Genomic DNA, 24,035 nt, shown 5'->3' with positions numbered 1-24,035 from the left:
CTGTCCTGTCACGGCTATGGAGGCCGTCTGCGAATCCTCGTCCTGTCCAGTCACGGCTATAGAGGCCATCTGCGAACTCTCTGTCCGTCCTGTCGTGGCTGTGGAGGCCGTCTGTGAACTCCCTGTTTGTCCTGTCATGGCTATGGAGGCCGTTTACGAACTATTGTCTCGTCCTGAACTGGCCAAGGAGGCCGTTTGTGAACTATTGCCCTGTCTCAACCCAGCCGAAGAAGCTGTTTCTGAACTCTCAGCCTTTTCTGTCACACCTGAAGATGCTGTCTGTGAACTTCCTGACTGTTCTGCTGCGGCTACAAGGGCCGTTCAGGAACTCTCATCTCTGTCTGTCACTGCCATGAAAACCTTTAATGAACTCCCTGTATGCCCTGTTAACCCTGTTGTTTGTCTGTTGGATTACCCGTTTGCCTTGCCCTATTGCCCTATTGCCCTATTGGAGCCTGATCAAGTCTTTCCTTGGATTATTCTTTTGTCTCACCTGTGCCATACCTGTTTGCGGGTGTTTCGACCCTGCCTGTTTCTGACCATGTTTATGAATAAAGCTATGCAAATGGATCCGACCGTATCTCGTCCCTGTCGCCCTGTTACAGAGATAGAAGGTAAAATACGGGAGAATCCCAGGAAAAACGGGAGGGTTGACAGGTATGACTTAATGATTAGGCTCCTATCGGACTTACATTTGGAACTTCATTTTCATCTGTAACCAGGGGTGTAAATTTCGTCTAACAGTAGGGGGGGGGGCTCAAAAGCAATTTTTGAAGAGGACACAAATAATACAGCTAAAATTGTACTTGTAAGCATATGTATACACAGAGGAATGACTTACTACTATTAGTGCAGCACGGAGACCGTGCCAAATTAGACAACTTAAAGCTGTTGTGGCCACGCCGTGACAGCGCTCATGTCCGTTGCAGACATTACTATCCGTCACAGTGTTGCCAAGTCCGCGGTTTTCCTGTGGAATTGGACTACTTTATCACTGTTGCCGCAAGTTGTTTTTCATGTCCGCGGGTTGAAGCGACCCAATAATGTGTATTTTAGCCCCCGGAACGCGATTTGTTCCAGGGGACCCCCTAGTTTGGGCTAGTTTTGAGTATTGTTTGTTATGAAAACCTGACAACCCTTTCCCACAAGCAGGTAACGTTATTATTGCTAGCATAGCGGACTCATCGAACAATACATTGGCATCATCTGTATTAAAGAGAAAATAATCACTTCATCCGATGTTTAAGTGAATAAATTAGCCTTCACAGCCTTACTTACTGGAGTTCTACAACTATTGGCTTTGTTCTCTCTCACCGGACTTGTGTGAGTGTAGATGATGTAAAAGAGGAAAGCAGGCATGTGGACCAAAGCACTGAGGCAAGGGAGGGGGAGACTCAAAATGTTTCTAAACTTAAAACGCATTTTTGCCTCATTTGTGTTGTTTTACTACTTACACAATTATTTAAAGGATAAAACATTGTTATTTACAATGCACAGCATAGTTTTTAATCATATTTTTAGGGGGGACAACCCTCAGATAGGGGGGGTTATGGACAGGACCCCCCCTATCTGAGGGTTGTCCCCGGGATATCCGCCTATGTCTGTAACTACCTGTAAATAATCAATTCAGAAAATTCCTCTACATTAACATAGTAGATTGTGCCCTATTTTTACAGACTTTTAGATTGTAGCATACTTACTAACTACCAATACACTGCTTAAAATTGTAATTGTTCAGAATGTATAGTTTTACTAGTTTACAAACTAGTAATAATAAAAATAATAATAATACACTTAAATTGTAATCGTACAAAAATGTGTAGGTTAAGTACTGAATAATTCAATGTTGTATTTAAAAAGTTATTTATATTTTAATATTATATTAAGCATTTATATTATTTTACAAACAAATATATATTAACATATATATTTTTTTTTTTATTTTTTTTATTTTTTTTTTGCTGAGATTCGATGTATTGACAATTTTGCGTCATGATTGCATAATGACGACATCACAATGCCATTTAGCAACTTTTAGCAACAAATCAACCTTCCTTTAGCAACTTCCCAAATTAGTTGGCAACACTGCCTGCAAGCTTCAGTGTAAATATTGTGTTAAAATCAAATCAATTTGAGCTAGATTTAAACCCGGATGATTGTAACCACTCTAAGTTCGTCTGCTCTGGGAAAACTAGCGTGTCTCCGACATAGTGATAACACTCGTTGCCTTCTCTAGTGTAGCTCAACCAGGTCTCGTCCCATTCGTCAATATTTGTGAAATCACAAATCCCGGAAAATATGCATTGTAGTCCAAATGAGTCGTTCATTGTAGTTTTTGAAAAGTGATTTCTGTTAAATAAAATATGTGACCCTGGACCACAAACCCAGTCATAAGGGTAAATTTGTTATTTTTTATATTATTGAAATGTATATTTTTATATCATCTGAAAGCTGATTAAATGAGCTTTCCATTGATGTATGGTTTGTTAGGATAGGACAATATTTGGCCGAGATACAAATATTTGAATATCTGGAATCTGAGGGTACAAAAAATCTAAATATTGAAAAAAATCGCCTTACAAATTGTCAAAATGAAGTTCTTAGCAATGCATATTACTAATCAAAAATGACATTTTCATATATTTACAGTAGGAAATTTACAAAATATCTTCATGGAACATGATCTTTGCTTAATATCCTAATAATTTGTGGCATAAAAGAAAAATCGATAATTTTGACACATACAATGTATTTTGGCTATTGCTACAAATATACCCCAGCGACTTAAGACTGGTTTTGTGGTCCAGGGTCACATAGCTCCTTTTGAATTGGACTTTGTAACTTTGCAGATCTTTTTTATGCTCAAACAGCAACATTACAGATTAACTAAAGTTGAAAAAGCGAAAAAGCATAGTAGGACCCCTTTAAAATTCAAGCGTTGCCAGTATTGTTCAAACATTTTTATGTTTAATGTAAGCTTGAGTAGCCTACATATTCATACGCATTAGATTTTATAACATAGGTAGGCTATGCAGTCAATGACGTCTTCATTTGGTGAAATTTGGGAGTGTATCATCTGTGAATCTGGAAATTCAAGTGTTACCAGTAGGGCTGTTCAAAGATTTGTTTATGCAAGCCATTCTTGTATGGAACGCGGATACTGTCTTTTGGATATGCCCAGAAAGTAGCCAGTCTAACCAACATAATATCTCTCATGTCCTATTATTTTGTCTGACATCAAACTAGACCAGAATGCAGTCCAACTCGCCTCTCGGTTTTTGCCAAACCTGTTTGCTTTAAAGAGAATCCCATCAGTTGTCTTATGAGATTGTATGGCTGAATTCAGCTAACACTAAGTCCACTGAAAGTACCTTGTTAAAAATGCTATGCTGACAGCTAACTGAAACGATGAAGACTGGCTTGTCAACTTTTTATTTGTGCCCCTTTTTCTTTGAAACTTCAGGAAATGCCTATTCTCAATTTGAAATATACACAATGTGATGTCCTCAGTGGATTGTCCACAGCTCTTGATCAAAACTGTACAGATTCTTGAAATTCCTGCGATGGACACATTAGAAGCCCCTCACAGTTATTGCGGCATTACAGCTTGTGTGGGTCTATTGTTTGAGCAATTCCAATAAGCTTCAAAGAAATGTGCCCTATCATGATCAACATGAGGGCACTAATGTAACCTAACACCTAACTCTTCGTCTTAGCCACACAAAGATACAATTGTTGACGCAGCGGATCATTTTCTGGCCTCCTGTAATGGCTTCCTCTGCATTCTATAGGGTGGGCGTGCAGGTGGCGGAGTAATTAAGGAATATTGCAAGGTGGGCTTATCAATAAATTAAAACGAGGGGGCAGAGTTTCTTTCAATTATTGATATGAAGTCTTATGTATCCTCACTCTTCTTCTGCCCAGGTGGTTACAGGTCACTGACTCCACAGAGGGTGATAGTCAGTGGGGGAGAAGAACAGGCAGATAACCTGCAGTGTGAGGGCCACCGCGGCTTCCTGCACTCCTCGGTTAGTTATGAGAAGTGTATAAAGAGAGAAAGGAGAGGTAATGGAGAGGAAATAGGTGAATGAAGACATTAAAGGAGGGTGGGGTTGAATAAATAAGCATTTACACTCCCATGTTCAGATGTTTTGCTTTGATCCAAGTATAGTCCAATCATGGTTTTGCTGAATATAAGGCATCTATGATCTCAGCACAAGAGTAATTTCTCATAAGTGTCAGGTTGGGTAATTTTTAAATACATTTACAATAAATGTACACAAAATTCATAACTGAGGCCTGAATTCTGGGAAAGCAGTACTGTGTTGATATAATGTAAAGGAATTTTCCATAATGAATTTTCACAGGTTTTTTATATATATTTTTTTTACCCGTATTTTGAATTAAGCATTGCCTCATGTTCAATGTGTGTATATACAGTACTGTAAGAAAATATATGTATTTTTCTTACTGTGTGATTAAACAGTGTGAATTTCTTTTCCCCATGTCTATGTTTTAAACAGGTTCAGCAGTGGTCCATCAATCCAGTCATTTATTATAAGCATATAGGGTTGATTGGGGCTTGGGGTAATTTGTCTGTAGTGAGTGACTATAAGGTTTTCACAATTTCAAAACTAGCTAAATGGCTAAAGCTGTTAAACAACTGAACACAGACTGGCATATAACTGAAAGGCCGACTTATGGTCTCAGGACAAAGTGTAGGCTATATTTTAAAAAATGTCAGCTCGGGGCATGTTGTGAAATCTCTACTGAGGGTGTTATCATGTTTAAAGCATATAAATGTATGCAATTTTTTATTACTTTTTAATTATTTGTATATCTACTTTTTGTTGTTGTTGTTGTTTTTTTACACAGAAATTTCCTTTCAAAAATTAATAACGCTTCCCTGACATTTTCCAGTCTGCAGGTTTAATAAGGGTAAATCAGCTGTACTTCAAACTCGTACACCGTCTAAAACGAATATTGCACGCCACCTAGTGACCATAAAAGGTACAGCGCAATAACACTATGAAATGTATCATTTCTCACAATAAATCTAAAATAGAAAGAGATATGTAATTTCAAGAAAAAGGATTTTGTTCACTGGTAAAATGGAATCAAGAAACAACTTTAAACATTTATAAATGACATTGATAAATTACATAAAACATCTTTTAAGTCACAAATGAAAAACTACCACAATCTCTTTTCATAGAAACTTGGCCTCACAGGTTTATAATTATTTGTTAATTTATAAATAAGTTATTTGATCAAAAATTTTACATATGGCAGAAACAAGATTATTATAATACAACTTATCCAAACAAACAAAATTGTATAGAGACTATTTAGACAATTTTATAGACTACTGGCAGGAAAACTGTATAGGCTATAGCTCAAAGACTGATCTTTCATAACACATAATTTCTCTATAAAATAGACACAAATAAAACCTATAATAATAACACAATAGACCTTAATCAGAGTAATGCCATATTTAATTTTTGACAGGAATGAAAACAAGGCTGTGTGGGATAAAAGTGCAGTGTGTTTAAAGGATATTTTATTTATCATGATATAACAACATGCCAATTGTTTAGCTAATTATCTTTTTTCCAAAAAAACCTTTCAGTAAACAAACAAACAAAAATAATCCATAAAACAATTTTGAAAGTTGCGAGTTGTAAAAATGACATTAAGGATCTGTACAAAATGTATGCAATTGTAATACAAGTACCCTCTCAGCTTTATTTTCATCTGTTTTAAATTCATTACGGAGTTTAACTTCATCGTTGACAGTTAAAGTACAGATCTATGAAATGAAGGTGGACAGCAAAGTTTAGTCTTGGACATGGTGGTTGACAAATGTTACTGTTGAAACTCTGAATTATGATGCATGCTTTGTTGTCAAATCTGAACACAGTGTTGAGGTGCCGTCATAATGACAGTTCCACCCATTCACTGCAATGGATGCATTGGTGACAAAGTGATGTAACATTAATTTCTCCAAATATGTCCCGATGAAGAAATAAACTCATTTACATCTTGGATGACCTGAGGGTAAGTAAATGTTCAGTGAATTTCATTTTTGGGTGAAATATTCCTTCAGTTGAAAATCACCTGTCTTTTGCTGTCATGAAACATTGTAACATTGTATGATTTTTTTCATGCTACTTTATTGTGGTTTTATTTGTCTGTAATTATAACACTTTTGGCTATTCATAGTGTCTTGTTTCTGGTTTAACCAATTCTGAATTTCAATCTTTTAGCTTTGCTCTTGAGAGCCCTTGTTACGCGTAAAATAGATTTTTGTGTGTGTGTGATTTCTCTTTCCTATGGGTATTTTATTTCTAGACAGTAACAAAACCCTTAAACACACTCTTACCAATGAACTAAAACTGTCAACACTAATTAATTCATTAACTTCGCAAATTTTATACATATAACAACAGAAACTTGCATGATTTATAACTGAATGCTCCTTTATAAGCATTATTTCAACTGTAACACACCCCAAAAGTAAGACACAATGAAACATTTTGATTCTATTTTCGCAATAAAAGGGTAAATATAGCAACAAAAGTGACCACTAATTTCATCAACACTAGATGCTGTGTACTGCAAAAATCCAGGGGTCAGCTGCATAAACTTAGCTTTTATGTTAAGACCAACTACACTCTTAAAAATAAAGGTGCTTCAAAAGGTTCTTCACAGCGATGCCATAGAAGAACCATTTTTGGTTCCACAAAGAACCATTCAGTCAAAGGTTCTTTAAAGAACCATCTCTTTTTTACCTTTTTGCAATCTGAAGAACCTTCTTTCGCCTATTGTCAAACAGAAAGGTTCTTCAGATATTAAAGGTTCTTTCTGGAACCATTTAGACAAAAAGGTTCTTCTATGGCATCGTGAAGCACCTTTATTTTTAAGAGTGTAGCATAACCAAGGGTTGATCAAATTTTCTGATTCAACTTAGACTTATTTACATTTTTATGTAACTAACTTAAAAACGTTATTACCAGTATTCAAGAAAAAAAATTAAACGAATAACTTGTAAGACATTTTATGCAACCAGCCCCAGATCCTTCATTTACATTTTACATTACAAATTTGAGGTAATGGGATTTAATAACTTTGCAAAACAATGTTCTGTCAAACAAATGAAATGATAACATTTGCCTCACATGCTGATGGGGTCTTTCTCTACTATCTATTTGTATGCTTTCTCTGCTGTCTGTCTACTGATCTTCTAGATCAGATTTCTATCAGGTGAAGTCAGATTCTTCAATTGTGACTAGGCCCATGCAATTTGGCCTATACTCCTTAAGATATAGTTGATTCATTCTACTAATAACACATTTGTGTTTATTCTATTTCAAACAGGCATACTACGTTTGTTTTGAATATCAAACTCGTTCCAGATTTAGTATGTAGGTTTTAGGCAGTGTGAATGTGATTGCATAACGCGATTGTGCGCTCATCTCCCGTTGGCTGCTCGTGCGCTTCTCAAAGTGGAGGGAGGGAGGGAGAGGGCTCCAGCTCGCGCTTACATACACACAACTACTGTGTAACAGCCACGTAATAATCATCCACGGGGGTTTACGGGAATAAAAAATTATTATAATCGACGGAGTTTTTAAACATCAGGTAAGTCCCGTTTTCTTTCTGTGAAAAATGCTCTGTCGTTATTTTTCTTCTTCAAATCAACAATATAATGGCGCAACGTGCCAAGTACGCATCAGCGCACTGGATTAGTGTTTGTTTACTAAGCTTCTTGCTCCTGCTCCAGTTCAGCAGGTCCACTCTTTATGAGGAATGAATCATGCATATTTATTTAAATACTTCACTTTTGCCCAAGTCTGGCCATTTGTATGTCGAGAATCATTTACAAAAAAAAACGGTTTTAACAAAACACAGTCTTTGCTGCAGAATTGCAGATCAGAGCACATCCAGAACGTTTAATGAAGTTCATTATTAATGACACATGTGCGCTGTGTTATGCAACTGCGAGCTTTTGGGGGCTGCACGCTTTATTAGCGTTTTACTTGACGAATCCTGCCCGGTCCAGCTCAAGTGTGAGCTTTAAATCGCTCGACAGGCCCACATTCGTCAAACATAGATGTTTAAACACAAAAGCTCGTTTTTGCACATCGCGCGCACTGCACAGTTTTTACTCGAAGCCCCTCTCGAAACACGCATTCAGGAACGTAGACACGAGTTCCGAGCGAATATGTCCGTATAGATGTGTTTAAATGGTTTCCCGATAAATGTCTCTAGTTGAGATGGAGGAACGCGTGTATGAAGTATTGCATTAGTTTGTTTTGGATGGTTGTTTTGGTTCGTGGGACTTTAAATGCAGGGATTCCTCCTGCAGCTTGGCGGGACACACACACCCACACTGCTTTAGCGCGTTTAAAGTACACAGTGTTCAGAGCTTTTGTTAGGGGCCCCTTCACTGGTGACTCTGAAAACTTCAGATACTTTTGCTTGCTTTATGTTTTAGATAAAGCATTGTCTTTGCACGAAATTCCTCTGGAATTCACGTTTTTTTATTTATTTAAAATCTTTGTGTGTCCTTCCTTCATTAAGCTTTTTAAAAATAGTATGTGTGTATATATTACAGTTGGTGGTATTGTTTAGGTGACTTCTCCCAAGTGTTATTGCAAAGTTGAGTTATTCTGCATAAATTAATACATTTATATAAATATTTTGTCATTCATTCATTTATTCATTCATTTATTAATAATTCATTTAAAAAGTTTTTATGCACACTGCAGATAAACATTATACCAAAGCTTTATCCCAAACTTTAGTGATGCTAAAATTGTTTCTGAATGTGTTTATTTAAAGAATGTTTATTGGTTGCTAAAGTATTTATTTATTTGTTTGTTAATTTGACCCTGGACCAGTGTTGCTAAGTCTGTGGTTTTCCCGTGGAATTGGGCTACTTTATCACTGTTGCCGCGGGTTGTTTTCATGTCTGTGGGTTGAAGCAACCCCAATAATGTGATATTTAGCCCCTAAAATGTGTATTTTAACGTGTATTTTACCCCCCGGAATGTGATTTTTACTGGGGGACCCCCCTCGAAATGCGATTGGTCTATTTTTGTGCTAGTTTTAAGTAGCAATTGGGTGGGTCTTGTTGTGAAAACCTGGCAACCCTGCACTGGACCACAAATCCAGTCATAAAATAATTTTTTTGAAATTGAGATTTATACATAATCTGAAAGATTAAAAATAAGATTTCCATTGGTGTATGGTTTGTTAGGATAGGACAATATTTGGCCGAGATACAACTATTCGAAAATCTGGAATCTGAGGGTGAAAAAAAAAATCGAAATATTGAGAAAATCGCCTTTGAAGTTGTTCAAATTAAGTCCTTAGCAGTGCATATTACTAATCAAAAATTAAGTTTTGATATATTTACAGTAGGAAATTTACAAAATATCTTCATGGATCATGATATTTACTTAATATCCTAATGATTTTTGGCACAAAAGAAAAATCTATAATTTGGACCCATACCATGAATTATTGTTGGCTATTGCTACAAATATACCCCAGCGACTTAAGACTGGATTTGTGGTCCAGGGTCACATATTTTAGTGCATGCTGCAGATAAATGTTAAGACAAGTCCATTAGCACATGCACTGATGTAGAATTTCTGCATGACTTGCTTTCATATTGGCCTACAATGTCACATGTAAATGCCATGTGCAAAGCACCTCCTATTTTACATGAATGTGGGCAATGTTGTATTAAATTTGTTCTGTAAAATACATTTCATAAAAGTTTGCTGCTCTTCTATACAGAATAAAGTAATGTAATACGTTTTTGAAATTTGGAGAGCAACTTTTGAATCTGGTAAATTTGAAACTTTTGAATTAATTGATCGTATGAATCCACATGACTGGCTCATTTGAAGTTGACATAGACTTGCCATCAGTGTCATTAATCAAGCACATCATGATATAAGTACGTTGAGAAGCTAGGTAGCTACTGTTATGTTTGATATCTTCCAGTTAACCAGATTGCACGCTGGTTGTGCAGTTGTAGTTCACAACGAGCATGTTTCTGCAAAGAGCCAATATTCATATCCAGTTGCCCTGCAGGTGTGTACGTGAGTGAGGTGTTCATCTGGTTCTCAGCAAACCCAAACACACAGACACGCACAAAGCTTGCGTTTCTGCCTCACTGGTAATGTTGCCTGACAGAAGGGCCATTGACTAATTCATAAGGAAGCCCTTAACTGTTTTTCCTATCAAATATATTCACTGTAGAGGCACAAACATGAACAAACCCACTTTGTTATGAGGCTTACTAACAAACACATTCTTGTATTGACTGGTTCAGACACAAGCTAACATTCAGTCTGTGCTCTAAAGGCATAATTCATTACATATCATTCTTGTAGCTCCTTGAGTGTATGCTTTGTATTGAATGTTTTACATTTGCTGTCATTTCTCAGTGGGATTTGCACTTTCAAAGGTGGTATGTAGAGACCGTGAAGAGACAGATGATACATACAACAAGTATGTAATTACACATGTGATCTTTAAGGGCATTTAAACAAATGTGCCAAACCAGGAAAAAAGGCCCACAACACAGACAGCTTTGTTTGTTTTGTGTGTATGTTACATACATTGCTCCTCATACTTCTATGTTCTTCAGCTCCAGGACTCTCTCTATATTTCTGCAGAGCTACTTGGTATGAAATGTGAGAACTACTAATGTTTATGTGGTTGAGTTGAGCTGGAGGTGTGGCACACCAGAATACCTTAAACTATCCATGATATGTTTTTCAATAATCTTCTAGAGCGGCTGTCAGTTCTATCACTCAAGGGCAATTCTAAGCCTTATGTCGCAAGCAGTATTTACCACATTCTAAAAAGCCACAGTTAAAGCGGTAGATACATTTAAACAGATATTAAGCACCTTGCTTTGTACTAGTTAGAGGCCAATGTGCCATTTGTGATAAGGAGATCTACAGTGAACAAAGGATTTCAAAACTTTTTTGGTTTGTGACTCCATATTGAATCTATCTTTAAAATCATGTTTTTTTCTAAGTTGAAAAGGTCTGTTTGGTTATTTAAAAAATTTTTAAATGCATATTTTGCCATTCAAACAAAATGATGTTTCACCATGCTCATCAGGAATGCTACAACTACATAATCTGTCACACTCACCATACAAAGTAATACATTGCTTATTGTAGATTTGTTTCAAGACCGAGTTCTGCTCTGTTGAGAATTTGCAAAATTGTCTCTTACAAACTTTTGTTCTTTCGAGGTCTCACGGTTTCCACAAAAAAACATTAAGCAGCACAACTGTTTAATAATAAGAAGAAATGTTTCTTGCGCACCAAATCAGCATATTAGTATGATTTCTGAATTTATGTGACACAGAAGACTGGAGTAATGGCTGCTGAAAATTCAGATTTACCATCACAGAAAAAAAAAGCACTTTAAAATATATTCAAATAGAAAATTAAATTGAAATGAAATTTGATTTGGATTTTAATCAAAAATTAAATGAAAATAAAGTTTTACTGCATTTTGATTAAATGCAGCCTTGGTGACCATGTTTTATCTACCTGTAAATGTTGGTCCAAAAGCTATGAAACATGGGTTATAAGCAGTCATTATCATTTGGGACTTCCATACAGTAAATGTACATGCATTTTTAGATATTATATGAGGGGTATTTTTTTAAACACATGTTTTCTTCCATAGGATGGCATTTCCTGTAGATATTCTGACAAATGTGGATCATGAGACCTTAGAGCTAACAGCTGAGGAATACATGTCTCAGCTCCCCTACAGAAATACAGAGTACTTCAGCCTCTCTGATTCCAAACAGGTAAGGTGAACAAGTATATTATCTGCAAATCTTCCCTCCAAAATGTATATATATATAGATATATAATTTTCTGGGAAAAGTTAAAACTTGTTCCCTTTAAATAAGTAAATACTTTTATTATTCAAAATAAAGGATTAAGGACAAATTATGTTTTCGGAATATTGACTTTGTGTGTTTTCCCAAAGAATCCTATTTTTTTAACAAGGTGTCAAATGCATTTGCACAATGTGACTTTAAAACATTTTCACATTTTCAATTATGTTCCCTCGGTGACAGATAGAAGTTGGACTCTGCAATGTGAGTTTTGTCCCTCTATTTGGAACAGATACTGAAAAAAAGCTCCTTGCGTTGTTCTCACCTGATGACTCGAACACAAGTAATATAGTCAAACGTGATGAAAACCAGAACAATTTTTTTAACATGTTGTGATGTTAACACTGTATATTTTAACAGATTTATTACAATAATCTGCAGTTGTAGGTCTATATTTGCTGGATCGGTGGTGGGGGGTTGAAGATGTTCTTAAAACAGCAGACCTCTCAAGAACAGGCCTGATCAAGGTCAGTGTTTTCTAATTTTATGCAAGGCCAGTAATGCTTCAATCAGTGACCTAATGTGTCATCATTAGCAAATTGGTTTCTTTTGCAAATATGTATAAGTAAATGTTAATAACTAGTGCCATATTTTTCCCAGGTCAGCACACTTGGGGAAAGGATAGTCCTATATGTTCTCAACAGAATTGTGTTGAGAAATGAGAAGAGCGGTGAAGATGTTTTCTTTCTCTGTCATTGTGAGCGTGAAGCTGCAAAAATACTATGGAAGGATGGAGAGGCCATTGGCTTTTACTCATTCAAACCCAAAGGCAATGACAGTTCCTTCAAAGCCTCATGTACAATTTCATACCTTACTTGTTGGTTACTTCATATTTCTCTGCACTTACAGGTAGCTTATGCAGAAACTTCGTGACCCAATGCTATCAACTTCCTGTAATGGACACAATATTTGTCAGGAAGTGTCACCGGGGCCAGGGTCATGCCATAAAGATACTGGAAGATTTTGTTGGTAGCTTCAGAAATGAGTACATAGGGTTAAAATTTCCTCTTTCAGAAGCTATTTATAAAGGTATAGAAGCAGACCTACAGTCCGGTCAAATGTCACAGATATTATTCTTGGTTTCTATGCTTGGCATCTACCTCTTTCTTTACAGTTTGTGAAAAGTACTTCAGTAGATATCCAGCAGACAAGGAGCTTCTGTGGGAAGTAGAGAAAATAGGAAGCCCTTTCCAGAGAACTCTAATAGCCAACAGGCTACAGAAGTTGAAGCTAAAGGGTAAGAAAAATATCTGTATTTTTAGCTTCTGTGATATGGAAATATTGATATTTGTAATTATTTGTGATGATGAATTTAATGAATTAATTGCCATTTCATGTAATTAATTGAAAGGGATTTATAGTCCTAATAATGTGATACGTCTTTAACAGAGAAGGACCAGGTTGTGAGCAAACTGAATTTTGACGAAGGTGATGCCACTGCTCCGATGGAAATTGAGATCACAAAGATTCAGGAAACCACTGAATATACAGTGGAGATTGTGGTACTCTAATTTCTGTTACTTTTGTGTTAATTAACTTTGTTTTGACAGAAAATGTATTCAGTTAACTTTCCTATTTGATTTAAAATTGATTTGGGAAATTCAGACCATTTCAAATACAATACGATTTATAAAATTTGATTTATAGGATTTTTAAAATATTTCTCCTAATGTATCATAGGCGAGGAAAAGAAGAAAAGCTTCAGATTGTTTATTGTACCAAAAGTGTCTTGAAAGGAAACCCATTGCTAACATGAGCAAATAGGTTACTTGGAATACAACAGAGAATGTAAAACTAACAAACAGTGTTTGTGAGTGACCAGAGATGCATATTAAATTTAATCAGTAACTTTAATCCAAATATCACAACATGAAAGTATCATTATCTCACTACAATTTACTTTTAGATTATCTCAAGACTACATGTGCAAGTACACGAGAAAACAAATATCTATAATTAAACTTCAAATGATTTCTGCATGCAGTTGTGCCCACATATTTAGTTGGCAACTAATTCGATTTTTAGCATTTTGATTATTATATACAGTAAATGTGAAGATCAATGCATGTGATTGCATCAAGGCAATGGCTGAATGGTTAAACTCATATTAACTGACTGCTAGTTTGGATAACAAAATTACAGTAATATTACAAAGTGAACCTTATATCTAACATTGATATCAACTTTCAAATTTTAGGAGGAGACCATCATAGACATCACCAATGGCAAGTATAAATTGTTGGTTGAACAATAATTTGCTCATAAAAAAGTCTCTTCAGCTGAATCTAGCTGATGTTTGTCACTGTTACAGAAGTAGATGACATACCTGTCACAAGGCGTGGCAGAGGTAGCAACCTGAAACGAAGAGCTATCAGAGAAAATTCAGAGGAGAGGCTTTCAGAGAACATGATCAGGTAACACATTATTTGTCAGCAGAATACATAACAGTATTGATTACTACACTATGTATATAAATAACTATGTCTCACAAAGGGTGGAAGACATTGAGGCAGGAGTTGAAAGTTCAGTCAAGGTGGCAGCCGTGGAAAATCTTAACACTTTTTCTGTAAAAGAATCAGAAACAGTACTCAGGGTATGTATTCAACTGAATAAACATCACGTTTGCTTCAGTAATAACAGCTTGAACATAATAGTAATGTTCAAGCTGTTATTACTGAAGCAAACATGACTTTGTTTTCTTAAAATGGCCTTTTGTAATTTTCACACTTTCAGTTCATTAATTAACATCTCTCTTCTCTAATTTGGCAGAGCTCAGTAGACACTGTAACTGCAACTGTGACCAACTTTGCAGAGTTTAGAGGATCACAAAAAGAGGAGACAAGTGAAATTGAAAACGACATTGTCACAGCTACATCAGAGGGGAGTCCAGTCACCCACCTCGCTACAGCTGAGGAAATAAAGAACCAAAGAGGTAGTAAAGAGGAATGTGAAATGGTTATTAAGGAGTACACTATAGATATACAAGGAGCCACTATAGGGTCTATTGACCAAAGCCAACTTCAGTCTGTGGTGGACGTAGAAATTGTTAAGATGAGTACAGGAACTGAAGAGGAAAAAAATGAAAATTTAGGAAAGAACAAAGAGGTTGAGGAAGATGAACCTGTGTGTGAGGCAGAGATGGAGGAAATAAAACAAATGCCAGATGAACCGAAAGAGGAAAAAACTGCGAGTGAGGTGGCCGAGCAATCAGAGACTTGTGCTAAATCAACAGAAAAAGTACAAACACACTGGGATATGGAAATAACAGAGAATAAAGAAAGAGCAGAAGATGAGGTTATGGCAGAAAGTGAAAAGGACCTAATTGAGGAAAACAGAGATGACAACACAGGCCAAGAGAAAAGTGAACCAAAGGATGAAGACACAGTTCTGCAACAGTCTGTGGAAGTTAAAGACCAGATAGAGATGGAGGAAGATTCTGTGAGAGAGGTCCTTACCACTGAAGAGGTCTTATGTGACCAGCCCAAACAAAATGAAGTCCCTGAACCAAACCAAACAATGACAAACAAGGATACACTAATTGAAAAAGCAAGTAAACATACATTAGGCCCTGATGAGGCAGAACAGGTCTTCAACAAGAGAACATCAGGTTTAACTCCTTCAAGGAAGTCCAAAAGACTCAGTCATCAGCCTGCTGAAAAAGATCTTGCAACTACAAAGTCTGTGAAAACAGGCCAACAGAGATCCAAACATCACAGCAAAGTAATGATGCAATATGAAGATATTGAACAATCAACAGATGAACCTGAACATGACGTTTCTGAGGTTATGGAAAAGATACAAGAAGCTCAGATTGAAAATAAGGCAGAGGCAGAGTCTGAGGTTGAGGAATACAAAGAAAAAGACATGCTTACAGTGGAAACTGTATCTACTATGGACGTTGAAATTACGCAGGTTGAGGAAACTGTATTTCCTGAAGTTTCTGAATTAGTGGAAAGAAAAGAAACAGATCAAGAAGAAGCACCACTACAGTCGTCTGTAGAGCCTCCTGAGATACAGGAATCAAAAACAACACCTGAAGAGGATGAGGAGACAGTGGAGAACAGCACTGTGATGTTGACATTGAGTGAAGCCAAAGTTGTGCTTGTAGATCTGCATGAATGTTCTCCTAAGGAGGCAGGTGATAATCATGGAGAAATCGGTATTCCTGAACAAGAGGAAATGAAACTCACTATGTCATCTGAGCTACAAGCAACTGAAGAAAATATGAGAAAAGAAGAACAAGATGCGACATTACACACCAAACCCATGGAAGAACCAGCCTGTACTACTACAACAGAAGGATATGTTGTAGCAGCTGATGCCAACAGAACTCCAGAACAATCAACTGCATACAAAGATCAAGAGTATGCGTCAGAATCAGAAACCACAGAGGCTGTTCTTCTAAGCCAAGTTGAGGAACCAGAGAAAACAGACACTGAACAAGATAAAGAGGATAAGCAAGATTTGTATGAGGCAGACAAGTTTCCCAAACAAGGCAAACAAATTCAAAAGAAAGGCTCTACCGATATCCCAAGTAGATCCACAAGACTTAAAGATCAGCCTGTTGACCCTGGGGTGACAGTTAGATGTCTTAGGAGCACTTTGAAACCAGTCAAGATCACCCCTGTTAGGAGATCTACACATAGCAAAGCAGTGATTCAACAGGTGGAACGTGTTGAGCCTCAAGTTGATGCAAAACTCAGGACTGATGAAAACCCTGAGAGGGATGAACTTATTGTGGAAGATGTAAGTCCAGAGGAGAATGAAATGGCAAACACAAATGCTGATGAAACTGCAAGTGTTGAATGTGGAAGTTCTGAACTCCTTAGAGCTGCAGAAATAGATTATAAAGAGAAAGAACCTCAGATTACAAAGGTTACTGAGGAAATCCCACTTATAGAAACAGAAGCTAAGGAGGATGTATTAGAAAGCAGAGTTGAAGACATCAAAAATATTGAGAACAAGGAAGCAAATTTAGCTGGACGATTGTACAGTGACATAGAGATGAGCAGTCTTGCTCAGGAGGTACATGTCCAGGAAGAAGAGGTGCCAATCAGCACAGAAAGACATCTCAGACGTAGAACAATAAGAGTTCAGACTCCACTGACAAGGAAATCTAGATGTGTACAGAAACAAAAAGCTGAAGCAGATGCTGAACATCAGGAAAGACACACTGTGGTGAGCATGAATAAAACTGATACAATCTTGATGACAAAAGAGAGAGAGGATGAAATGGGTCAAGATGTCAACAAGATGGAGAACAAAGAAGAACATTTCGCTGAGTTGGAGCCAGTGGAAGAACCAAACATGAGTAGAAATGGATATGAAAAAACATCAGCAATAACAGAAGAGACTGTGGATGGCTGTATACCAATTATTACAACTGAGGCCAGTTTGGAAAGTCTTGATGAAATAGTAAACACAAATACTGAGGAAACTGCAGTCCCAGAGAGTTCCGGACTACCTTTGAGTGTAGAAATAGATGATCAGGAGAAAAAAATTCAGATTGTTGATGGTCCTGAAGAAAAGGTCTCATTTGTAGAACCTGGTAAGGAGGTAGAGAATGATGATGGTACTCCAGCAATAAAATTACAAAAAGCCACAGTAGTACTTGTGGATTTGAGCAAACTTTCCCAAAATACAGAAGGAGAGGGTGAGGCTTCAGGGAGGGTGACACATTTCCAAACGGAGGAAAAACTGGACCTGTATGAACCAGATACAAGTGAACAAGAACTGTCTAATCTGGCATTAGAAGAGGAGGAACAACAAGAAGAAGTACAAACACAGGAAGACACTGAAAAGACCCCTGAGGAAGAGAAAATGGAGGAGGAAAACACAGTTGAAGAGCAGAACAAACTCGATAAACAAGTCATGACATTTGAAGAGCAAAAGCCAACTGAAGATTTGGCCACAATGCCAGCTGAGGGCAGCCCGGTGGAAAGCAATAAAATTGAAAATAAACAGAATGAGGATGAAGGGGTGAGCGGTCTTGCCCAGGAGAATGCTGTTCAAGAAAACTTAGAAGAGGAGGCACCAGTCAGCACACAGCGAAGTCTTAGACGGAGAACAAAAAGAGTTCAGTCTCCACCAAGAAGAAAATCTAGACGTATACAAAAACAAGGGGCTGACGTTTCTGAAGATAAAACTGAAATAGTCCTAATAACAGAAAAGGAAGCTGATGAGGTGGACCAAGGTGTAGAAATAGTTGATCAAGAGAAAGCGCCTCAAACATCAATTGTAGATGCTACTGAGACGGTGATCCCACTCGTAGAAGCAGAACCTGAAGATAATGTCGTAGAACAAGGAGTTGAAGAAATCAACAAGTTGGAGAACAAAGAAGCAAATTTAGCTGTGACACGAGACACAGGTGAGGAGACATCTGAGGTGGGAGAAGAAGCCACTTTAGAGCAACAGCAAAATGAGCCATTGGTTAAAAATGATAAAGAAACAGCTGAGACATCCATGGAGTTTGCCCCAGTGGTTGGCAAAGAGCAAACATACATTGTAGGGGGGACCCCCATCCAAATAGAGAAGGAGGTCTCACGTGTCTCACTTGTAGAAGCAGAACCTGATGAGGAGGTAGAAAAAGATGATGGTACTCCAGTAATACAACTGCAGAAAGCCACAGTAGTACTTGTAGATTTAAACAAACTTTCCCAAAATACAGAAGGAGAGAGTGACACTCCAGAAGTCCTGACACATTCCCAGACAGAGGAAAAACTGGAACAGGATAAACCACATAATAGTGAATATCAACTATGTAATCTGACATCAGAAGAGGAAGAACAGCTAGAACAACTACAAAAAGAGGAAGATACTGAAAAGACCCCTGAGAAAGACAAAATGGAGGATGATAACACAGTTGAAGAACAGAATGAACCCAATAAACAAGACATGACATTTGAGGAGCAAAAACCAACAGAAGATTTGGAAGAACAAAATGACTTAAAAGTAACAGAGATCGTAGAAGTTTATAGTGCTGTAGATGAGGATGTAGAAGAAGCAGTACATTCTGGACAGCATCCTGAAAAAACAACAACAATGGCAGATGAAACAAATATAATTCATGAGGCAGTAAAAGATCAAAATATTACTTTAAAAGAAAAGCCAACAGACAGTGACATAGAAATTAGTGTTCTTGCTCAGGAGGCACCAGAAACTGACCAGGAAGTCTTAGAAGAGGAGGCATCAGTCAGCACAGAGAGAAGTCTCAGGCGTAGAACAATACAAATTCAGTCTCCACCAAGAAGAAAATCGAGACGTATACAAAAACAAGGGGCTGAAGCTTTTGAAGATAAAACTAGAAACATCCCAATAAGAGGAAAGGTAGTTGATGAAATGCAGGAAACACTTAAGAAATCAACTGTAGAGGCTACTGAGGTCATCCCATTTGTAGAAGCAGAACCTGAAGATAATATAGCAGAAAAAGGAGTTGAAGAAATCAACAAGATGGAGAACAAGGAAACAAATTTAGCTGTGACAAGAGACACAGATAAGGAGACATCTGAGGTGGGAGAAGAAGTCAATTTAGAGCAACAACAAAATGAGCCATTGGTTAAAAATGACAAAGAAACAACGGAGACAGAAAAATCCATGGAGATTGGCCCAGTAGTTGGCAAAGAGCAAATATTCATTGTAGGGGGGACCACCATCCAAATAGAGAAGGAGGTCTCACGGGTCTCACTTGCAGAAGCAGAACTTGATGAGGAGGTAGAAAAAGATGATGGTACTCCAGTAATACAACTGCAGATTGACCCTGTGGTTAGCAAGGAGCATACATACGTTGTAGGGGGCACCACCATTCAAATAGAGGAGAAATTCTCACAGGGGGAAAGCACAGAAACCGATCAAAGTGACAATGAAAGGATCACAAGGAGAAGTCTCAGGATCAGTGCGAAATCAGTCACAGCTACACAGAAGACAAGAACATCTACACGTCTCCACAAAGTAGAGTTGGACCCAGTGAAAGAGACAAATATGAGTAGAAATGAACATGAAGAAACCTCAGCAACAACGGAAGAGACTGTGAATGTGTGTGTGCCAATAATTACAGTAGAGAGCAACTTGGAAAGTCTTGATGAAATAGCAAATACAAATGTTGAAGAAACTACAGCTGTTGAACCTGAGACTTCTGAACTGCTGATGGGTGAAGAAATAAATGATAAAGAGGAGCCCTCTCAGATTGTAGAAGAGGTCCCACCTAAAGAAACAGAACCTGATGAGGAGGTAGAGAAAGATGATGGTACTCCAGTAATACTACAAACAGACACACTATTACTTGTAGATTTAAACAAACTTTCTCAAAATACAGAACAACAGACTGACACTCCAGAAGTCCTGACTCCTTTTCACACAGAGGAACAACTGGAAATGTATGAACCAGATAAAAGTGAATATCAACTATGTAACCTGATATCAGAAGAGGACAAACAAGACATGACAGTTGAGGGGCAAAAACCAACAGACGATTTGTTAGGACAGATTGTAGAGGAATATAAGATGGTCATAGGTGAAGATGTGGAAGAAAGTGTAACATCTGGAGAACATCCAAAAGCAACAACAATCGAAGACAAAACAAATATAATTCAGGAGACAGAAAATAATCAAGATATTTCTTTAAAAGAGAAACAAATGGATAGTGATCTAGAGATGAGAAGTCTTGCTCAGGAGGCACCAGAAACTGTTCAGGAAGTCTTAGAAGAGGAGGCATCAGTCAACACAGAGAGAAGTCTCAGGCGTAGAACAGTAAAAATTCAGTCTTCACCAATAAAGAAATCTAGACGAGCACAAAGACAAGAGGCTGAAGTTTTTGAAGATAAAACTGTAACAGTCCAACTAACAGGAAAAGGAGATGAAGAAGTGCATAAAGAAGGAACAGAAATAGATCAAGAGGAAACACTTCAAAAAACAACTGTAGAAGCTACTGAGAACATTGTCTCACTTATAGAAGGAGAACCTGATGAGAATGTAATAGAAAAAGGATTTGAAGAAATTAACAACATGGAGAACAAGGAAACAAATTTAGGGAATGAGGCAACCCGTGAGATGGAAAGAGACAAAGTCAATTTAGAGCAACAGGAAAATGAGCTATCTGTTGAAAATGAGAAAGAAACAGCTGAAACAGAAAAACCCATGGGGATGGATGAAGTTTCGGTGGTTAACAAGGAGAAAACATACATTTTAGAGGAGACACCCATTCAAACAGAGGAAGAGATCTTGCAGGTGGAAAGCTCTGAAACTAATGAAAATAAAAGTGAAAGGACCACAAGGAGAAGTTTAAGGATCAGTTCACAATCCGTCACATCTACACAGAAGACCAGAAAATCTGCACGTCTCAACAAAGCAGAGTTGGAACCAGTAAAAGAAGCAAAGATGAGTAGAAATGAAGAAACTTCTTCAATGACAGCAAAGACGGTAAATGTCTGTGTACCAGTCACCATTGAGACCAATGTGGAAAATCTTGATGAAGATAGAGATGTGAGTAAAAGGGAGGAAACTACTTCAGATGAGCAAGACATAGGCATATCAAATGATAAGGGAAGGGTGGATGAAGCTTTGCCTGAAATATCTACAGATGTTGAAGAAGAGGAGACTATGACCTTAATTAAAATAACTGAAAATGAAATTCTGCTGGAAATGGATAAAACGCAAAAAGATGTAGAGGGGGGAGTTCAGGAAGAAGAAAAAGCAGAGCCTTCACTGGAAAACACAGAGCAGGAACAAGAAGAAGTAGTGTCACTGGGTGAAAATGTGGGGGAAACCGATCTGACAAATGAATTTAAGACAACAGCTGTGGAGGAGAAGGTTGTTTTAGAAAACTCAGAGCAAGAAGCAGCTTTCATTACAAGAAGTCTCAGATACCGAACAGTAACAGTCCAATCTACACCAAGAAGTAAATCAAAACACCTCCACAGACAAGAGCTGGAGTCAGAAAGAGAAACTGATCATTTAAATGTCCCTACAGGGAAGGAGAATGAGGCATTACTTGCTGAGGACAGCACTGCTGAATTCGAAAATTTGGAGACAAAAGAGGGAGAGGGCGTAATTGAGACAAATACAGATGGAAAGTCAGAAAACTCAGAGACAAAAGATGATACTAAGGAGAAAGGAAACGAAATTCTGTTTGAAATCATGGAAAGTAACAGTGGCAGCCAGGTAAACACTGAACAGAACAAAGCTCAAGAAGAAAATTTTGAGAGAGAAGATATGCCGATGCTTAATGAACAGGAGGAGGAAGAGGTTTCCAGTGTACAGAAGGAAGCAAAACCACTCCAAGAAAGAGAAAATGCGGGAGCCGCAGAAGGTGTGCAAGGAAGATCTGCTGATTTGGAGGGAAAAGCAGTGGAAATGAGATCCCTGAGAAAAAGAATGACTGTAGAAACAGCTGCTCCAAGGAAATCTAAACGTCTTCGTAAACAAGAGCATGATGACGATAGTGAGCAAGTCAAGGAGGCAGTTATGGGACAAACTGACTCAGTAGAAGTGACATTTACAGAAGACAGTGTAGAACTGAGGTCAGATGCAACTGCAGCAGTTTTTGAGGGAAGTCTTTTGGGTGAAGAAACACTACAAAAAATACAGAAAAATGCACAAGGGACTAAATCAGATGGAGAATGCAATGTACATAAAGACACAGAGCCAGGTGCAGGTGAATCTCAAGAGGAGCAAAAACAGAGCAGATTAAATAAAACCCAGACTGATGAGGATAAAGAAGAGGTTATGACAGATGAAATAATAGAGGAAGTGATAGAGCAACATGTAGATCTTGAGTCCAGTACAAATGAGGGCATCACTTTAGCGTTGGAGGTAGAGGAAACTTCTGATCAAGAAGAAAACAAAGCAGATGAGCAGAGCATGGTGATGGAGGCTCCAAAAGAGATATCCCCATCTGCAGAAAAATATGAGAAAGGTGAAGAAAATATCTCTGATGACGATGAGAAAGGTCTTGCCATTGGAAAGCATGTTGTTCAGAGTAGCTCAACTACTGCTTCAACCAGACGAAAATCAATGAGGCTACAAATGCACGAATCCAAAAAGAAGGATGATGAATCAGATTCTGAATCAGAAGTAGAACAAAAAGCGAAACAGAGACATCAGAGGAAAAGAAAAGCCATTACTGACTCAACATCAGCACGCAGATCAAAACACCATGTTAGGGCAAGAATTGTTTAGCAGATTAGTGATTTGTGGCTCTTGTGTTAGTACAAGCCTCCTATGTATTGCTTAAGGGACCAGCCAATTATATACATAATGTGAAATTTTCGATTACATTTTCATATGCAAAATAATGCAAACTATTTTCAACAACTATATTTTGTATTTTTTCTGAAATATTTGGGATTTTATAAAATAGCCGTTTCTTGAAATTAGGATTTACTGAAATATGCATGCTCAGTGTAACATTTAGTTGATAAATGTCTAACTATATTTTTAGTTTAGACCCTTTTTTCATTTTTCTTCTATATTATGCATTGCAAATACATTACAGAGGTAGTTTTTAATGTATAGCACTATTTTTATATTCAGTTAAATGAAACATGCAACAGTCCACTCCACTGCATTCAGTTTGGTCCTGGATTGGATGCTAAATTGATCTCATTTGTTTCTTATTTTTAGAGTACACAGGTGCTCACACAGCATAGGTGTTCGTGTGAAACATTTTTCCAATGTGCATTACACTCTTAAAAATAAAGGTGCTTCACGATGCCATAGAAGAACCTTTTTGTCTAAATGGTTCCATAAAGAACCTTTAACATCTGAAGAACCTTTCTGTTTGACAATAGGCGAAAGAAGGTTCTTCAGATTATAAAAAGGTAAGAAAGAGATGGTTCTTTAAAGAACCTTTGACTGAATGGTTCTTTGTGGAACCAAACATTGTTCTTCTATGGCATCGCTGTGAAGAACCTTTTAAGCACCTTTATTTTTAAGAGTGTACGTGCTTCTGTTACATACCATGTACCTTTCAAATGTGAATTTGTGACACGTTTTGTGATTGCATTTTCCCAAATTATAGAGTATCTGCCACAACTGCCCTTGTTTTTATTGCCAAGAAAATTCTTTCTTTGAATTTTATTAAGTCTTATTT

General features: G+C 37.4%; 1 protein-coding gene across 4 annotated transcripts; it reads left to right on the top strand.

The window, feature by feature from the left end:
* The first annotated feature begins 7,513 nt into the window (after nucleotides 1-7,513).
* On the top strand, nucleotides 7,514-23,682 carry LOC107587517 (titin-like). Of its 4 annotated transcripts, XM_016275334.1 has the most exons (13): nucleotides 7,514-7,644; nucleotides 11,731-11,857; nucleotides 12,134-12,233; nucleotides 12,332-12,417; nucleotides 12,551-12,719; nucleotides 12,800-12,979; nucleotides 13,065-13,187; nucleotides 13,340-13,452; nucleotides 14,148-14,175; nucleotides 14,262-14,364; nucleotides 14,444-14,543; nucleotides 14,720-21,320; nucleotides 21,681-23,682. In XM_016275334.1, exons 2-13 carry the CDS (start codon nucleotides 11,732-11,734, stop codon nucleotides 23,120-23,122), a joined length of 9,171 nt encoding a protein of 3,056 aa, XP_016130820.1. In that variant the 5' UTR covers nucleotides 7,514-7,644; nucleotide 11,731; the 3' UTR covers nucleotides 23,123-23,682. The 4 variants fall into 4 exon arrangements, with proteins under 4 accessions (XP_016130820.1, XP_016130819.1, XP_016130818.1 ...); XM_016275333.1 differs by having other exon boundaries at nucleotides 14,268-14,364; nucleotides 14,720-23,682; XM_016275332.1 differs by having other exon boundaries at nucleotides 14,265-14,364; nucleotides 14,720-23,682.
* The last annotated feature ends 353 nt before the right edge of the window (nucleotides 23,683-24,035 follow it).

Source organism: Sinocyclocheilus grahami, unplaced genomic scaffold, assembly GCF_001515645.1.
Source record: "Sinocyclocheilus grahami isolate Dianchi unplaced genomic scaffold, SAMN03320097.WGS_v1.1 scaffold93.1, whole genome shotgun sequence".
Taxonomy (NCBI): domain Eukaryota; kingdom Metazoa; phylum Chordata; class Actinopteri; order Cypriniformes; family Cyprinidae; genus Sinocyclocheilus; species Sinocyclocheilus grahami.
Note: the sequence above shows the minus strand (reverse complement) of the source record. Positions and strands in the feature narration are given on the sequence as shown.

Excerpts from the sequence above, each read along its gene's own strand:
- LOC107587517 (XM_016275331.1), top strand. The coding sequence starts at position 11,732 with ATGGCATTTCCTGTAGATATTCTGACAAATGTGGATCATGAGACCTTA. Across the intron at positions 13,188-13,339 it reads ACAGAAGTTGAAGCTAAAGG|AGAAGGACCAGGTTGTGAGC; the intron begins GTAAGAAAAATA and ends CGTCTTTAACAG. Across the intron at positions 14,176-14,261 it reads CATCATAGACATCACCAATG|AAGTAGATGACATACCTGTC; the intron begins GCAAGTATAAAT and ends TCACTGTTACAG.